Source organism: Callorhinchus milii, unplaced genomic scaffold (assembly GCF_018977255.1).
Source record: "Callorhinchus milii isolate IMCB2004 unplaced genomic scaffold, IMCB_Cmil_1.0 Scaffold3, whole genome shotgun sequence".
Taxonomy (NCBI): Eukaryota; Metazoa; Chordata; class Chondrichthyes; order Chimaeriformes; family Callorhinchidae; genus Callorhinchus; species Callorhinchus milii.
In genome coordinates, this window is record NW_024704744.1 from 73,951,619 (window position 1) to 73,971,768 (window position 20,150).

General features: G+C 37.0%; 1 protein-coding gene across 1 annotated transcript in view; it reads left to right on the plus strand.

The window, feature by feature from the left end:
- Window positions 1-20,150, plus strand: part of ralgapa2 (Ral GTPase activating protein catalytic subunit alpha 2) — a 193,705-nt gene that overhangs the window by 126,411 nt on the left and 47,144 nt on the right. The window contains exon 39 of the mRNA XM_042333340.1: window positions 6,287-6,414. Coding sequence (XP_042189274.1) covers window positions 6,287-6,414 — 128 coding nt within the window. The remainder of the gene's footprint in view (window positions 1-6,286; window positions 6,415-20,150) is intronic.

The following is a 20,150-nucleotide window of genomic DNA, read 5'->3' on the forward strand; positions in this document are numbered from 1 at the left end:
TAACCACTCTTCGATAACTATTGCTTTGTCTTTCATATCTGATGCAAAGATTTGATCCAAGGTTTTGAAGATATTAGTTCATTTCCTATCATGAACATTTATGTCAGTTGGTTTTGACATTGATCAAGGATGAAGCATCTCCACAGTACTAGCCCAGCAAAGTGATATACCAAAAGCGGAGCAACATAAACCTTCAAAATATAGCTATCCATTTTATCCTCGTGTCTTCAATGATCTGCGCATTCAAATAAGAATAGAATATGAATTCTTTTTTCTACCTTTTGCTTCTTGCTTGAGAAAAAAACCCAGCTGATCCCCTTTGTTTCTTTGTTCCTTAAATAAGTTCAGTGATCTGGCCTCAACCATCTTTCCTTGGAGCAATCCAACCGTTGGCCATCTCCAATGTGTAAAGGGAAAACTCTCAAACTATCTTATTGCCTTGGTGCATCTTAGTTATTCTAGTTTTTTTTTACATTTAGCTTAACTATTGAAGTCTAAAATATGGTAGTGAGTATAGGACAAAAAGGTTAACACAAAAGTTTTTTTTTACAAAGTAAAGGTATTTGATCAGAGAATTCTTCCATGCCTCCTCCAAAGTTGATTTACTGTTTCCTCTCCCCCTGTCTTTGACTTTCTCTCTCTCTCTCTCTCTCTCTCTCACACACACACGTACACACTCACTCTATCTGTATTCCAGTCCCCTAATCCCCTCCAGTCCTTATTGGTGGGAGAACATTCATTTTGACACTTGCAAATGATTAATAAAATCAGGTAGTGATCACGTTTCACATTTTTTCCCAAAAGTGTTTTCATCTTCCCGCTTGGATAGCTCAGATGTAGACAGCAACCCAGGTTTGAAGGTGATCATAAAATTCATTTATTCCAAATAAAATGAATCTTTCTACTCATCAACGAAAGTGGGCAGAAAGAAAACTCTTCACCCCCCAGACTTAACACTTAGTCTGCAAATTTCACGAGTATTTGCAGACTTAAGTATTAAAAGGGATTCATCCCAGTGATAACCTGGAGGACGAGACTTGTTAGGAGTAATGCATATTGTGTTTTTTGTGGACTGTGACATTTAAATTGCTTTCCCTCATCAAATGGTTTTCTTTATCAAGTTACAGGATCCATGGAAACAGACATTGTTGTGGACAAGGTTTCAAACATGCTGCTTATTTGTGAAACTGATGTTAGCCTTTTTGTTGGCACAGAAGGCAGGATATGTAGACAATGTTAGTGATTTTTTTAAATTCTATTTATTAACATTATAGAAGAATTTTCTGATCAAATAGCCTTCACTTTTGTTACGAATATCCACCTTTTTGTCTTATGTTCACCGCTTGGCAACCACTCATTGATTTGCACAGTTTTTGTCTTCAATAATTAAGTGATGCAATTATCATGAACTGCAACCCCATCCATCAAACAAAGACTTACTCCAGAAGAATAGGAAATCTGTCAATACGAATGGTCTCCACGCGTCACAGATGCACAGAGGATAGAGCAAACAATGAGAGCAGAAGCTGCCCGCAGAATAGGACTAAGAATGTCATACAGGCTCACTGCACTGCAAATACCACTAGGGACATACCATGGGTTCCCCAGGACACAGAGCCTTGTTAGTTTGCAGCTAGTCAAGTGAGATTAATTCTCACCCATTTGCTATAAAGTTCAACACGTTAATGGCCCCACTTGTCTAATATTACCAGACCTCTGGTTAAATGAAATTGAGGCAGAGTCATCAGCTTATTAATTCAGACGCTTTACTTTTTTTCTACAAAATTCAGAGCAACTGTAAATACGGGCATATGCTTCTCACGCAACAATCTCTTCTATTTGAAGTAACTGCACTTCTGAAACTGAATCCCTTGCATATATCAGCTGAGTATTTGGGATGATTATTGTTTGTACTCTTTGATATTAATTTCAAGCTAGCAAATTTGCTAGTTCAGTATGTTCAATTCAGATTAGAAATGTTTCTTTTCGATACTTTGATCAGATATACTGTTTATATATTAGACTTAATGTCATTAAAGATTAAAAGCAATACAATGCGTTATTCAGGAACAACATTGTGATTTGTAAGTCACTGGGAAGGTTGCTATCATATGATAGTCATCAATTTGCAGAAGATAAGATTTAAATTCTGCACTTAACCAAAAGAAGATGTAGCTTTTACTGCAAAAGCATGTGTTTGTGGGCATAACCAGTGATTTCCTTTTTTTAAAAAAAGGAATTAATTGTACTCGGTTTTATGTAACATTCCTAAAGAGAATATTCTAAACTCCTTCATTACTCCTCGGCTGATGCTTTGCAGGTTTGAAGTACAATGATGAAACCATCTTTCAACTCACTGTATGAAGTTATATTGAAGGATACAATTGTAAACCTTCATGAAAGAAAATGCAAATTAGTAACTGGCACAATATGCATTGGATTTATTTCAGACATCCCTGTTTCAGTTTGGTCAAATTTCCTAGCTTCAGTCAAGATATTTAGGTCACAACCTGAGAGAATTACATTGACGAGACCTGCTTGGAAAGACAGCTGTCAGATGCAGATGTTGAGCAAAACTGAATTCCTGTTGAAATTTGCTGCCAACTCTAATTAGAGGAATTCCCTGGGTGCAAGAGATCTTTTTTATTCCTTTTGTCTCCTTATTCAATGACTGTCGCAGTCATCCGGTAGTAATTGCACGACAGGAGGATAATAGGTGCCATTTATTTGTTCAATAAGTCCATGTCCAGATGGAAGAATTTGTGGCTTAAAATGCTGATAATTATTGGAAGCCTGACTCTCTCTTGTATTTATAGTTTATTTTTCTTCAAGAGATTGAAGCTGCTAAAAATAAGCAGCTGTTGGAGTAGTTACAGATTCATGAAAAATATTATATTTCTGTACCACTTTGTCTGTTCCACATGTCATGAGTCAGATCCTGCAGGCAAAGAAGTCGAGAGGAAAATGCCTACTTGCTTTGATGAAATGCATGTGACTGCCTCTGAGACGAGCATATGTGAACCTGTACTATCTTAATCTTAATCCTGTAACCGTGTAACTCTTGAATTAAAAATAGCATATTTACTAGTGCCTTAATATAAAACAATTGCTCTCATTACAGCACATTTCACTCGAGGAGAATGTCTCAAAGGCTTTACAAAGGGAGTGGGAGCTTGAGCGTTGGGAGGGATGGGGGAACTGAAGGAGCCAAAGATACAGTCAACAGAGAGCCGACAAATAGTCAGTACACTTTAGACAATCCTACAAGACACTTTACAATCGATCCTTACAGCCAAAAGAATTAAGACGTTCACTCCCCCCACCACCACCACCCTTATGAAAGGCACTAAATCAAAGGACTATCATATGAGAGCAACCTTCCCAGTGACTTACAAATCACAATGTTCCTGACTAAGTTATTAGAAGTCTTTAGATGGGCTTTGAAAGCAGGGATGGAGCTGAGGTGGAGAGATCTGGGTGAGGTGGGGGGGTGGCGTATTGCTGAAAGTTTGGCTGCTGATTATGGAGTAGGTGGGACGCATGAAGCATGCCAGGATTGATGGGAGTGGAGGGAGTGGCCAGAATAGCAGTCGAATTTCACAGAGGTATGGTGGGCAAGGCTGTGCTGGCATTTGAAGGCATATAGTAGAAACATACAGTGGTGATGTAGCTGGGAAAGGTTCCTTATTCCACACACCTGATAATAGTCACTCAAGAAAAAAAATAAAAACAAAATAATAATTTGATCCCTCAATTCATGACTGTTTGTAGGACACAACCAGTGCACAATTGGCTGCCGCATATTGTCCCCAAATATAAAGTCAATTCATGTTACAGTATATTCTGTGAATTGCTTTGAGACGTCTAGAAGACATGAAAAGGGCTATATCAAATATAAGGATTATTATAAGGTAAGGACAAGTATCTTAAAGATGGGGGATAGGGAAAAAAGACCAAGGTCCATCTAGTTCGCCTTCCACCTTGCTGGTGGTCGCATGCACATATGTCCCAAACTACCTATGTACTATATCCCATAATGTTATTTCCTAAAAGAAAACTATCTCATCTGTGTTTGAAAGAATCAACACTTCCTGCTTCAACCATCAAACGATGAGAGGGATAGGGTGCGGGGGTCGTTGCGGATTGCAGAATTCTGGATCGTTGAAGTGATTTGTGAAGGGTTTTGAGACATCCTCCCAACATGAAAGGAGCTATGTTAATGTAAATTGTTGATTGCAGATAGTTATGACTCAAAAATAAGTTATCGCAAAATATGAGTAAGAACCAACCTATGCAAAGTTATCAATGTGTAATTGAACAAATAATCATAAAGTTGCAGTATAGTTTCACAATTTAAGGCCATTGCTCATAAAACTTTCTCTTGACTAAAACAAAATACCAGCAGGTTGCTTATCCTTCTCTATATGGGAATTATTAATCTCATTGATTTATCTCAATCAAGGATTTAGGAAAAGCGAGGGAAGATTTCTGTATTCTGTCCTGAGCACTGACTTACTTAACAAATATATTCATTTTTGTGGTGAGATCACTTGTGGAGAAGTGAAAAATAGGATTTTGCTCTGAATATTTCAGAATGCTTAGAGATCTTTTAATGCTTTGAGAAGTTTAGAAGATGTGAAATGCGCTATATCAAATGCAAAGATTATTATTATTACCAAGTGGTGGGTGCCATGCATCCAAATGAACATTGGCAAAGAGAAAACAAAGTAATTACTTCTATGGCCTAAACTGGCTGGGTACATCATTGGATTTTTAAAGGTTGATGTATTTTAGATTTACCGAACTTACCTGGTTCAAAAACAATAGAATATTTAATTAGGTAGTGTAGTATTTGTCGTTTACACAAGGAGAGCTGCTCACTTACCAAACTGACAACTCCTTCAGTGGAAATACCCACAAGGTAGTTTCCAAACAAACTTCCATTTAATAAAGCTTTTACTCTTAGTAAGTCAGAGGATAAATACAGAAGTCCTATTAAGAAACTGTATGGATAAATGGTATAATCATTTCACTTTTAATTAGGTTGAGTCTTATGTTGACGACTTATGTAGCTTTCCAATTGATTACTTTTAAAATGTTGTATACTGAAAAGATACAAATAGACCAAGAGTTTTGTCATGTGTAATATCAGGCACTCTTAAAAAGAGGATTTGTGTGGTATTTTCCTGCATAAGTGCAATTCAAATGTAAGGGATGATTAAATGCAGAGGTTTGAATCTACTAAAGATGCTGCTTATATAATAAATCTGTTGGAATTCGGAACTGTTTGTCTAGACTGACCAATGCAGCACTCCATGTGTGAACACCAATGAATCTTTTTATCTGCGGATAATAAAATAATAACCCTATGGGTTTGCATCCATAAACTCTACATGCTGCCTTGAAATCTCAGCTGTCACACAGAATAAAGAGCAGCATGTTCAAAAGACACAAATGTTGATGTATATAAGCTATTTGACTTGAGTCTGAGCATTGAACAATATTAGATTAGATCAGAATCAACATTAATGAGTCTGTAGGTTGGAAAATCTTCCTCCACGCACAGACGTACGTGCGCACATACACAGACGCACACAGTAATACTTAAGTGAAACAGACTTAGGAAAAGCAGTTCATGCTATGATTTCTGTTCAATTCATTATGGATAAGTGATGATTCTTATGTTACTAGGGTGACTAGGGATTATTGTCTGTGCAGTGCTGTGTTATAAAATAAGATCAGGGAACTGATATACACTCTGGAATTTTATTTGAATGTTTTTTGATTATTTGTAAATTTGGTTGTGGGTTCAAGCCCTACTTCGGCACGTTTAACTCACATTGCTGTAATAATACAAAGCTGGAGGTGTGCTCAATTATTGGAGGTGCAGTCCTTCGTATGAGTTGTTAAAACTAATGAACCATCTGTCCGGTCAGGTGAAGTTAAAGATTTCATGTCACTTTTTGAAAATAGAAGGAAGTTTCTCTTGGTATCCTGCCCAACCATCCCCCAAATAAAATTGGTCATTCACTTCATGTCTGTTTTCAGGTCATTTCTGTATGAAAATTGGTTGTTGTATTTTTCTACAAAATTCACAGTCGCTACAGTTTATAGTAAATTTTGTGAAGTACTTTGAGATGTCCTCCCAATGTGAAAGGCCCGATACCAAATGGAAGGATTATTATTAAAATACCAAAATCAGCGACCTTTGGAAGATTATATGTATTGGAAAATTATTAGCATGCATATTTAATGACACAAATGTAAACCGTGCATCTATTTTCAGGTCCCATTTTTTGGTCCTCTCTTTGATGGAGCTATTGTGAATGGAAAACTTCTTCCTAGTCTTGTCCGTGTCACAGGCATCAATGCCAGTCGAGCTGTGAAGACTCTCATACCCCTCTACCAGGGCTTGTATCCTTTTCTATGAAATACTGTGTTGGTAGAGTCATTCTAAAGTATCTGTCTTGTGTTATCAATGTATTTAACTCCCTGATTGAAAAATGAAGTATTTTGATTTAATTTAATAGCTTCTGACAAATGGGTGTTTTTTCTCTCTTAACTGATTTGGGATTATTTCCTCACACTTGAGCACATAGTACTCACTCTAGTTTGGACATCAATTGTCCCAAAAATATTTTGATGTATTAAATACTTAAATATCAAAGTATCATTGCCATAGGTTAATAATGTGTTCATTAATTGTACACCATGTGTGTAAATTTACTTTAAATACAGTACAGGTTTTAAGCATTACATTTTGAGCTGACAGTAGATTTTTTAGTTTAAGTAATATAGGTCAGTAATAATATCATATGACCCTGCATCCTGTACTGAGAATGCAGCCTGAATTTCTTTGTCCAGGGTGATCTTTTCTCTAAAATATGCCATGTGTGAGATCTCTGTGTTTTTCACTGAATTGAGGATCAGTTATAGTGGTATTAAATGAGGAGTCACTCAGCCTTAAAAACAAGTAAATGTGTGAAATGTAACTGTCTTCATTTATGGGCAACTTTATGGGCTTAGTTTAAGTTCAGTTCCCTGGTAAACAATTACAAAGTGAGACAATTTGTCATTGATAAAATGATAGGAATTATAGCTTTCTAGTGTAGATATTATTTTCATGATGGTATATTCAAATATTTCATTGTTACATGGATGCTAATTTGCTACTTTATATGCTGTCAATGCAATGTGCAATATAAACCAGCATTTTTTGCTTATGGAACATCCAATTCCATTCTAGCAATATCACATGGAGAATTAAAGAATGTCTGTACAGCGTATTTATTTAACACCTTGTAACCATTGTAAATGCAAGGTTACAGTAAAAAATCCGCAATATGCTTGTTTACTCTTTATATTTCACCAGAGCAAAGTATCTCCTTATTCTGATGTCTTTTATTGCTGGAACTGTAAACTCAGATTACATCTGCACTTGACAGTTAGATTAAGGAGAATATAATCATCAGAGGAGATTCATTTGCATTTCAATTGGAGAGCAGTAGGAGAAAACCGATTGCACTCTGTAGCCAGCAGGTTGCACAAGAAATCTGATCAGGCAAAAAGCCCACGAACACTGAATACTCCAGCTGACTGGAGGACAATGTCAGAGGATGTGTTACCACAGCAACCTGAAGGTTGGTTGCTCTTTGTTGAGGCTAGGATGTGCATTGATGATTTTTTTAAAAAAAATGTTATGTACTAATGTTAGTAAATGAGTAGGTAAAATAGATTTTTGGATCTTGCATTGTTGCTTCAGGAGTTAAATTTGCAATAGCTTTAAATATTTGATTTGTTCTTCAAAATGTAGTGTTCTTGTAACTGAAGTTCCACTATTGTGCCTATTTTGCAGTACTATAGTTCTCAGATGTGTGATATAAATAAGTCTGCCCAAACTTATTTCCCATAGTCAGGATTTTCATGTACATTTGTTTTTGGGCAATCAAAAAGACCATGCAATGAAGATAGTTGGGAAAATTTTGGTGAGAAGTTCGTGGTATGAATTTTTTATCTCCATGAGGAAGCTTAGTTTTGAATTGTAGCCACCAATAATTCTACAAAAAATCCAATTCTTCTGGTTCTTATTAAAGACTTTTCAGCTCATTGGTGATCAGTATCACATCACGTACTGCATTATTTCTTTTCCCGTCCCAACAATTTTTTAAGGTTGAAGTGTGGAAGAGGAATAAAAGAGAAGAAATTATCTTTCTGACAACACTTATTCCAGTGAAATGTAAGTACCTTTTGTGTTGCGTCACACAGTTTTGTACCAGGTTCATTGTAGAAGTGATGAATAGGGAGTTGCGATTACATACCCACTTCTATCACTATGAAGCTGAGCAAGGTAGATCTTTACACTTCATTTGCATTGAATACTAACAAGAGTCCAACTCGCACTGACATTTTTAAAAATGAGTTGAAATGAGTTAATATAATTAGCACAGTGGGGGATTCTTCTTGGGCATTTTGTTTACAAACTACTTTTTTTTCAGTGAGCTTCGAGTCAGCTGTGTTTCAAAAGAAATGTAATTTTTGAATAAGATTTAAAGCCAATTGTTATGTTTCAGTTTTTTTTTAAATATCTTTAAATGGGCAGAAAATATGTGCAAAGTACTATTTGTCAATGCACCAGGCTGAGATTTACAAAATACAAAAGTGTAAGGAGTTGGTATAAGAGCTGTATAGCGCCAGTGGGGAAGCTCATTAGCCGAGGATTGGTAACCTGAAAGGTACACAACAGTCTCTCCCTGTAGGTTTGCACTGGATGCTGGAACAGACCACTTCATGTTGCAATGCCATCAATAATTTGTGCTGTTGATTTAAAACAAAAGGCTACCTACAATTAGAACATCAGTGGAAGTTAATGATACTTTGCATGACAAAAACATGATTGGGCTAGTTGTAACTTTAAAATGCTAGTTCACATTGTGCTGTTACCATGAAGTTCTGGTTAATTCAGCATGCTTTCAGCTAATGGGGACACGTATATGAATATGCACACTTGATATGAGCAAGTCTACAGAAGAAACTTGAAGTATTGCTGCCAGTAAATTTGATCTGAACAAGAGTGAAGCATATCTAATTCAATCAAGATTCTAACACGTTTTACTTGCGTGTATGTTTGGCAGATTTGTAAATTACATTTTGTATTGTTCTCTGCAAATATACAGATTTTTGGTTCAGTTTTGTAGTTATAATGTGAAGTAGTATTTTCAAATTAAACAAATTAGTGTTTAAAAAGATTTAAAATTGATACACCAACTGAATCTTTGTGCATACTATCTGCATATCATCAACATTGTTACCATTTAAGGCTTTTAAAATACACAAAAAATAATTGTTACCTGACCTGTTCAGGATTTTTGGCACAGAGTGTTTCATGTAAATTATTTAAATGTGAAAACATCTGTTGTCATTCCATATTTATCTGATCTAATTAGTTTCCACTTATGAAATTTCATGTTGTGGCCCCTGCTTCAGCCATGCATAAAATCTAAATTAGGATGAAGCTGGTGTGGTGGCGATAGCATTTGGAAAATCCCACCACAGGTCCCACAACAGACACAAGTGTAGCCACATGCTGTCACAGTCTGCTGAGCGGCATTTATCGTTCACTGCCATCCAAGTGCATGGTTCACAAGGGAATGCACCTCCCTTTGTTGCTGAAGGAAAGGCGTGAACTTCGAGTGGCTAAACTTTAGCATTTGAACCATTATCACAGGAAAGCAGGTGCTCCACTTGGTGCTGACCATCAGACAGTGCTGAATTCTGCAGCCGTTTCTGCAGAGGAACAAGAACAGGAATATTGTATACACATAAATATAGTCAATTAGAATCCACAATTTCCTGATGCATGATTAATTGTTGTGTTAGTCGGCTTGAGTTTGCTGCTATATTCTTTTAACTTGCAGGATAGTAAGTCTTAAATTAATGTGGATGCAGGAACTGCCAGTAAACAGTAATCTATTCAACCTTGAAGAAAAGGAAATATTTTCTTGAATCTATTGTGTTTATCTTTATGTCATCAGGAATGGTGATAATGGATGTTATTAGGTACGATATAGAAATGTTACGTCAAATGGATTGAATTGAAACCAACTTTCTCTTATTTAGGTACGACCCATACTCAACCTATCTTGCTTCATTACAGTACACTCTGGGGGTTCAGGAGCAAAATACTGAGTAAATGTTTCATTGCAAAAAATTCTCAGATCTCTAACAACAAGCTTCGGAATACAGGTCAATACAAATAACTCCCAACATTTTACTAAAGTAACTATTTTACATTTTTCATAACTTGGCTAACTTCATTTCCAGATGGAAAATAGAGCATTTGAATTAATCGTGTATTATCATGTAAGGAGAACTTTAGTAAAATCATTCTGAACACAATTCCATATTGCCAGAATAATCTGTTTTGTTAAATTGTCTGAATTATATTGGGAAACCAAATTTTTGACTCGGTCTACAGAATCTTTTTTTAATATTTGCCAATTTGAATGTTGAATGATTTCAGCAGAAACTGATATAGTTCAGGCACTTACTGTACAAAAAGCTACAAAACTGTCATGATGAAACATTTTCCCTGATGCATTTAATGAGACATTGCAACTCATCGCGGAAAACTGGATAATCGGTTTGACGAACGGTATCATCCCTGGTCACTTGCTGTTTGCTTGTCCAGTGAAAAATCTAAGATGTAACTTGTCACATCCACCTACAGTGTCAGACATTATAAACCAGTGACTACAAGACAGCTTGTGGATTTCGAGGCTAGGGTTGAGACAAGTCACACTGATCTCAGAACACCCCGATGAGCATTCCTGTGAGCAACATTACCGGGATGAAAGTGTGCTGATCTTCATTTTGAAGTGCTGGTTCACTGCCAAAGTGAATCAATAGTTTTGCAAACTGTCTGTGCTACTTGCTGCTGATCTCAGACCGAGTCCCATCTCCAGGCAGAAATCAATATCTCTAATCTGTTCTTCTCTGTAATAACTCATGCAAGGCAAACCTTTTAGGTACCATTACAAGAGCTCATGATGTAGTTATTGAAACTGTAAAGACTCTATGCTATAAAGTTCTCAAAACCTTACCACACGATTTGTCTCATCATCATTGTTCTCATACAGATATATACTATTACCTGGTGTCATTGACTTTTAATATAAATAATTCCAAAGTACTCTATTATGCTCTACTAGAATAGAGGTTGAGCAAAAGAATTATTAAACCGTTTAAATCTATGCTAAAACTCCTTTTGAGTGAATTAACTTTCTCAGATAAATATTGTCTGCCTCAGCAATGATGTGGTAATAGACACTGGTGTATGAGATCGAAAATAAAATGTAGACACTTGCTGCTGTTTTGCTTTAAACATAGTTAATGTATTAATATTAATATTAAATTAATATTATTAATATTATTAATTAATACTATTAATATGCTCCTGCCCACTTAATAGAATTTTTGTATAACCTACTTAATTTTAGTATAAGACTGCAGTAATAATGAGATCTTCACTCGTATTTCGTAATGGGATTCCATAGTAAAAAATCATGTCATAATATCGCCTCGAAGTGGAGTTGCTGTGGGTAGGCCTGGCAGTGTTCTCGTTCTGGAATGAGTTCCCATTTACGTGACTAATTCTTTAAAAAATATTGCAATTTAGACTAGCCTTCCCCCAAATTTCTGTGAACAATATTCAACATGATACTTAAGCATTGAAGGGTGCCTAAAATGTTGACACCACTATCCCAAAAAGATGAATACAGTATTTACAGATATGTAGCTCAGACCAGGAAACGAGTCGATGGCTGATACCGAATATTGAGATTACCCATCAGTTGTATTGCGATGTATGTGGACATTTGATCAATGGTCACCTCCCTTCCGCCTTCTTTCGTGCATATCTTTCGATCCCATCATTGTGAAGTTCTGGGAGACATTATCCTACATGAAGGGTAATATATAATTGCAAGAAGTTCTTGTTTGATCTTAAACAGATTATAGCTTTGCGTCTTTGTCCTCTGAATCCATTCTGGAGTTTTATTCCAAAACTGCAAATTAAACAGCAAATCCATACTCTTGAACAGAACATATGCTATAGTGTATATATCTTGTGGAATTTAAGAATGCAAATTTTCTAGTGTTTGTGTGGATTAAAACATTATTTTGTAATGCTGTTATGAATATCTTCTTGGAGATTTCCAATAACAACAAATCTAAAATTCCTAAATTTTAATGAAGAAATGCATGAGATTAAAACAGTTGAAGCTACTTCTCTTCTCAGAATACTTTGGGACTGATTAGATAAATTGCTATGACCTTCATTGGTCCTGTATATTCTTATTATCATTTCCATAAATGTTTTTTCTTCCTGAATACTTACAGAATTATAAATTATTGCAGCATAGAAGCAGGCCATTCTGCCCATCATGTCTGCACTGGTATTTTTCTCCCAAGTGTTGCCTCACTGTTAACGTTATTAATACAATTTTTTNACTTGTCACTCGGTGTTGGTTCTTCCATTGCAATGGAATTCCTTAATAAAAACTCAATGCAAATGAGACATTGAAGGATTCTGAAATCATCTGAGTTGATGCAGTCAGCAGCCTGTTTACCTTACTAGGATGCCTCGCAGTGTTTTGACATAGTGAGCACCGAGTCACCCCAGGTCTCTTTCAAATTCCCCCTGGCAAGTTCTATCCCATGGAATACATGCCTCCTATTTTTACTTCTTAAATTCTGTACTTTGTAGTCATTTGCATTGGAATTTGCCAGTGATCAATGAGGGTATCTAACCTGTGAAACTTTTCATAAGATCCTAGTTGCGTCTTCCTTTTCTATAACTTACCATGGATTAGTGGTATTTGCAAATGAATCTCGTACCCAGCCTAAAAATCCAGGTCATTTGAGATTACTTGGAACACAAAGGGATACATCATGGACTCTTGGGGTCCCCCCATCAGTACCCTCCCCTCCCATTTTGACTTTCCTCTCCTAACGACTACCGTCTCCCCCCTTCCCTTTAGTCAGTTACTAATCCATATCCATTATTCTGTAGCTCAGTGGTTAGAACGCTCAACAACAACAAAATTACATTTGTATAGTGTCTTTCATGTTGGGAGGACGTCCCAAGGCACTGGACAGTTAGTGTTTTGGACCTGAGCTGGGGGTCGGGATTGGGGTAGGGGATGGAGGGCAGTGGGGGAAGGAGGGTGATTGAGGGCACGGTCAAAGAGTCTTGAGATGCGTCTTGAAGGAGTTAACAGGGAGTGAGGCTGAGGGACTGCGGGGTGGAGTTCCAGAGGGTGGGGGCAGAGTGGCTGAAGCCCCTCCAACAACAACAACAACAACAAGATTCCATTTATTGAGCGCCTTTCACGTCGGGAGGACGTCCCTCCGCCAATGGGGAGCAAGACCTTGGAGGCCTTTGAAGGTGAGGACCAGGATCTTGAACTGCATCTTCTGTGTAATGGGAAGCTAGTGGAGTCGGGCGAGGAGTGGGGTGATGGGGGTCATGCAGCCTGGTACAGGAGAGGACACGGGCTGCAGTTATGGATGATCTGCAGCCTATGGAGGGAGGAGTTGGGGAGGTCAACAAGCAGGGAGTTCGCATAGTTGAGCCCAGATGTTATGTGGGGGAAGGCAGAGCAGGGTCAATGCATGGTTGTGGGGTAGAAAGGATAGTTGAGGGTCAAACAAGACACCAAGGTTCCGGACTGACTCAGTGAGGTGGGGTGTGCATCCTTGGATGGTGATGCTGTCAGGGCCTGAGATGTGGAGGCGCTTGATGGGAGCCTCGGTCTTTCATCAAGCCCTTATCCAGGACTTGATGTCTGAAAGATACTCACTTTGCAAGTGAAAGACCTGGGTCCCGGCAGGGCGAAACTTTGGACAAGTTTGCTTACCCCACATGCCTCTGTTTACCTAGGAGTAAGTAGGAACCCAGTTGTTGTCAATTGGCAGGTCGGTTTTCCGGGGGTAATAATTCCTTTTTTAAAAGAAACGGTCACTCAGTCCACGACTGTTTGTGGGACACTGCTGTGCGCAATTGGCTGCTGCGTTTCGCCCACAGAATATACAGTCTGTTCACTTTGCAGTGTATTCTGTGAAGTGCTTTGAGACCTCTCAAAGACGTGAGAAGGTGCAGGGATTATTATTTTTTCTGCAATACTCAGTGACATCAGCTTGTAAAAGCAGCATCTCGTATGTTACTTTGTGAAAGGCCCATTGAAAATCTGGTCCTTTTGGCTTCCCTCTGGCAAATTGGGATGTTATCTCAAAATGTGAGGTTAGTCAGGCAAGTTCTACCTTTTGAAATCATGCTGGCTGTCTATTACACTATTGTCAGCAATGTTCCGTTTTCTTCTAATGATTATTTCCATTACTTTTCCAGTTGTGAGCTTACCAGGGTTCTTAAACATTACTTTCAGAATTGTCCAGCTATGTTTTGTTCAAAAAGAACAAGTTCATTGCTCTAGTTTTTTTTATAAACTAAACATTTGAAGCTTGTTATTTTGTTCTCTTGTTCTACGATTTATCTCTTTTAAACTAAGATGAAGCAGGCTCACCCCATGAAATGGGTGAACTAAAATAGTTACTTTTTTTTAAATAGTTATTTATTTTACTATAGGCTGTGAAACACTTTTTCCTTCTTACAAACATTTTATATATTTTAGAGATTTGTCTTTTGAAATTTGATTTGGTTTACAAATTGCAACGAGGGGAATAGGATTGGAAAGCATAGTGGAAAAGGGTTCCACAATGGCACAGTTCCCATTCCTTGTTTACATGTGTCCAAACACCTAGTCAGTTTATCATTTTAGACCTTTTCATATGATGCTCCCTATTAGCTGACCAGCTGTTCCTGCAGATTGTTACAGTATCTGATGTACACAGATCACCGAGATCTTGCTCTTCACTACAGAGAGGAGACTGTTTCCATTGGGATTACCATTGTGTCTGGCTCATGGTGATAGCAGAGAATATAGTAATAGGGTCTCCGCATGGCATATGGTGTCTAGCTTCATACAAAATGCAAAAGTATTCTTCAATCACAGACATGAATTTGATTCATTTTATTACTAATACGAACCCCTTCCAACCCTTTAAGTTTGTGTCCTCTTTAGTCAGCATAGCAAATTTGATGTCCCAATGGACCTATGCTTACTAGAGTGTGAAGTGTTTTTTTAATAGATCAAGGTACCTCACAAATTAGAGGCCGTGGCTGTTTTATATTTCCTGTATGGTTGATCATTTTTGACAGCCTAATTTAAAAAAGAAATAGAAATGAATTGATTTTATTTTTGTTAGATTCCACAAATTTTAATTAATTGAAGCTGTACTTATTGGTGGTATAACCAATGATACTTATTGTCCAGATTGAATAGTATACAGTGTTTCAATGAAGCTAGCCAATCTGATTCGTAGCTAACTTTCATGCAGGGTATAAGTGCCTGCTGCATTGTGTGGAATACGTTTGTTTGGCTCTGATCTCATATTAACAATCTGGCAAATAGATGATTTCTGAGGTCTTAGCCTTCTCTGGTAAAGGACTAGTCCAATACAAATAAAGCATTGTAGTATTTTACTATCCTGTATTTCCATATTTAGTTGGTTTGATTTTTGCAATACACATTTGTATCTAAAAACACCCTTTATGTTTTGGTCCGCCTGTTGGTCTTCAGTCACATTTCCTGACCTGTTGCGGGGATGACTCAACTCGTCTTATTGGGTGCTTTTAATTGTCATTGATGTGCAATTAGCTGTTTTATTGAACCTCATTAAGAACTGCAAGCCTCTGCTCCTGCTAGGAGTAATTAGAGTCCAGCTAGCCAGTTCCATCTGTTTCAAGAGAACAGTTTAATTAATGAACTTTTACATGTCTATTGCACTGCCTCCAGCAGCCTGTGTTTTCAGAGTCCTGCACAGGATTTGCATGCCAGCCTTTCTATACAGTATATGGATTTGTGCTTTTTCTCTTGGTAGTCATGCAGCTGTATTAATTATCAAAGCCCCATGTTTTCTTTTTGTAGACTTCTTTAAAAAAAAAGGGTGCAACTATTGTGTGCTGAAATACTGCAGCAGTTAATTCTTGATCATTTTCACTTTGATACCGTTCAAAGGCCACGATAACCTGTTTGTCTATATTTCATTTCTTCTGGGTAAGGACTGTCCTTGTAAGCATTAGCATGTGAAAAATACATTTAGGCTCAGTCTGCACATGGATTTTTAGAAAGATTAAAGTGTGCATCATGCAATTTTGTTTTCATCCTTTCAGACAAGCTGGCTTTGATGTGCTAATGCTTTCCTTTTGCTTTTTTCATTCCCAAGTGCCATCTATTGTTTTGAGCTGTTTTGAGTGCTGCATATTGGTGCATTGCATTTTATTCACTTTGTAGTCTTATCTTGCAATAGGTAGGATAATATTCTTCAACATGTGAGCTTCACAATAGAAAAATGAATGGGGAACCAAGTACAGCAATAGAGTGGATGATTTACACTGGCAGAAAAAAACATGTTCAGCACCCTGTTTCATACCCTGAAAATGTTTGGAGCATATTTATGCTTTGTTTCTAAAAAGTACATCCAACAATATAAATTACAATTTCTTAACCCCAAATAAAACAGTATATCCTAATATGTTGGTACAAATCTTACTTAAATCTAAAACCAGAAATCAATTTTCAAGATGTCAGACTGTAGTTTGGCTATTATAAATTATTGGTAACCCAATAATTTTTTTGTGTAGTGAATCCTCTGAAGGGTTGCTTTTTTAACTGGAGTTTATGATTACAGTTTTCAGTTTAATCATAGAATAATGATTTATCATTTTGCACATTCCTCTAATTTTACTTTCACATTCAGCATTAGACAGATTTTTTTTCAAAACTTTCTTCAAAACAGCATTTTGTTTTGAAAAATACAAAGGAAATTTAGTACCCAATAGACTTCAAAATCCTGGCGAGTTACATTATATTGAGATTTTAAGCTTTGACACTTGTTTTGAGTTTTGAATCAAATTCTAAGGATGAATCACTTTCAGAATAACAAGATGAAGAAAAATGGTCTTTATTTACCCCCAGACTGGCAAGCAAGTGTATGAGAGACACAACCACCTTGCAGGGAGTTGTTTGCAGTCAGCTGCCACAGAAGGCTCAGGATTGTGAGTACCAGGTGTTCTGCTCTGGCTGCTTAATTGTTGCCTTGCAATAGACAGGCTGACTGCACAGTATGGCTTGGGGCAAGGATTAGAAGGCTGTTGCAAATGTGCAAGTTGCCTTTCTTTCCTTCTCCCTCATTTTGCTCTAGATTATCACTGCCTCAGTGCAGGTATTTTTTTCATATACGCTTCTGCATCGTCCATGTACAAGATGTTCTTTTGGTCTCAGTGTGGGGCAATAAATTGCAATCTTGGTCTTTAACCAGAATTATGCCTGATTGAACAGCTTATGAGAAGTTGATAGTAGATCCCATCTGCTAATGATTCTCTGAACCCTTCTGCCAGTCATGCCACCGCTTGTATATGATAAAGGAAGCAAGCCTCTTCTTGATAATCATCAGCAATCCACTTGAGTTAAGCTTGATGGTTTTATTTTTCTAAAACAATGCAGCAATTAAATAATACCAGTTGATAAACCTAAGTGACCTCAACAAATTAAAATGTAGCAATAAATTAGAAAGCAACAAAGTCCTGAAATTGATTTCTTGATGTGCAACACGGGTGTTTTAAAGTTGAATATTTTGGCACTACTCAATTGTTTTTATTTCAGACTCCGTTTCTTGCATTTGAAGTTGTTATGTCTTGTATGCTGGTACAATAATGACTCAATATTTGTCTAAATGTCTCATTGTGAACTAAACTATCTTCCTCTGTAATTCTTCCTCTGTGATGTGAATTCAATGAAAACAGCGCACCGGGGACCTTCAACAATGCCTATTTTGTTTCTTTAATGAACATCTTGCATATTTCCACTGGCCTGTTCTGATTGTCTCTTTGTTTGAGGATTCCTCTGAATCTAGTCAATGATGCAGCAGAGTAACAAAATTTTCTCCTTGAAGCATTCACCTTTCCTATTTATTAGTGATCTGAGTAATGGGAAAACAGTCAGGATTTTCATATCCTTTTTTACAGGTTCAGGTCATGGAAAGCCTGCCCAGTCTTTCAAAGTTTATTTTTTAGTGTCAACCAACACATTCTTGTCCTGTTGTTATTTATATCATCTTGATCACTTGGCATGCACTACAATTGCAGCAGATTGATGGAAGTATTGCATGATAGTTTTTTTTAAAAAGGCAATTGTCCTAAGTAATTTTTCAGTGTGTCTTGTCAATAATATGTTTTACATAGGGTTTGGCTGATTTCAACTAATGAGGAAAAGATAACCTGTAACAATAAAAGCTTTTGTTTCCTAAATTCTCCAGTCAATTTGCAACAACCTATTTTATAAATAATTTAATGATTCTGGCGATAATCTAGATAATTTTTAATGGCAATGAATTGCAATCCATTTACGGTATTATATTAGGCCCCATTCTGACCTCATGGCATTTCTGCAAATTGAGGCAATCTTATATTTGCCCTTTTAATAAGGTAAATTGAATTCAAATATTTGATGAATTATCTAATACAGTGTTGGATTAGGCATTAGGTGTTAACACACATGATGTCTGTAGAGTTATGTGTCAGGTGGTAGCACTTTCACCCCTTGAGTTAGAAGGTTTTGGGTTTAAGTCCCATATTTGGACTTTGATCTCATATAGTCTAGGCTGGTGCTCCAGTGCTGGGTGTGTGCTGTATTGTTGGAGGTGCTGTGCTTCAGATGATATGTTAAACTGAAGTCCTTTCTGTTCAGGTGGATGTTAAAGATCCATGGTACTGTTCGAAAAGAGAAGAGTTTCTCCCAACCTCCTGGCCAACAATTCCCCAAATAAAATTGATCATTCACTTCATGGCTGTTTGTTGGACAATGCTGGGTGCAAACTGGCTGCCATATTTGCCTATAAAATACACAAGCACAATTTACAGTATATTCTGTGAAGCGTGCCGAGATATCCAGTATGGATTTTGACGTTGTTTGCCTTCTCTTCTATGTATTTATGTTCTCCAGGCATAAACATGTTATATTTTATGTCTTTGTGTTCCTTCCCTTGACCCCAGGAGAGGGTTTCACACTCCAAAACTGACAAACAGGAACACTGCTTCTAGGAGTTCTCAGCTAGAATTTGACACTTTATGGTGAGGGGTTTCTAAGTATGTCAGTCTCCTAGCTGAGGAAAAAAGGTGCTTAGTCAACTGGAGTATACCAGTATAACTTGTTCTTGTGTATAAAGTAATCTCTTTTGACTTTGTTGTTTAGATGTACAATAACATTTACATTTTTGAATAATTATGAACTACACTTGATTAAAATTGGTTTGCAATTGGAGTGTCAAAGTAGAATGTGTTCATCATTGAATTGAGTTACCAAGGTCCTTGGCAAGTTATTTTGTTTTAAGTTAAGTTGTTTGAATAGAACAATCATTTCTGAAATCACTTGCAAAAACTGATTGATTGCAATGCAAAGTAATGAGCTCCATCTATTTCCTTTTCTGGCATGTGAATGAGAATGAAATCTTTGGCCTTGTCGTATATTTGGATATGCCTCAAATCGGCATGTTTGCTCAGCATTTTAGAAAAATCAAAAAATGTATCTAACATGTCCCTACATTGTTTATAAAATTAACTGATGCATTCAAGTTAAATAAATTAATCGTAATTAGTAATTTTTTNGAACAGTCTTTCCTAGAGTTTCAAAAATCTGAAGCATGAATCTGAGTCTTTGTTTCAGTGTCTTGCATTTTCCCTCATGGCAGCTTCTACATCGGTAGTAATCCCAAGTTCCTTGTCACCACAGCAACAAGTAACTCCAGCTGCTGTTACCGAAGTTGAATTCTGGTGGCAGAGCTCTGCTCTGAGGCATTTATCAAAAGGAGCTGTTCATGGTGCTGATTTTAGAAATCTGCACTGTCAGTTCTTCATGGGTGCTGCATAATTGCACTTTTAATTAAAATTTTCAAATGTTTGTTGCGTAGGCATGTGTTTTTGTCCTCCACGACCCATATCTGATGATTCATAAAACAGCACAACAAACTTATATCTG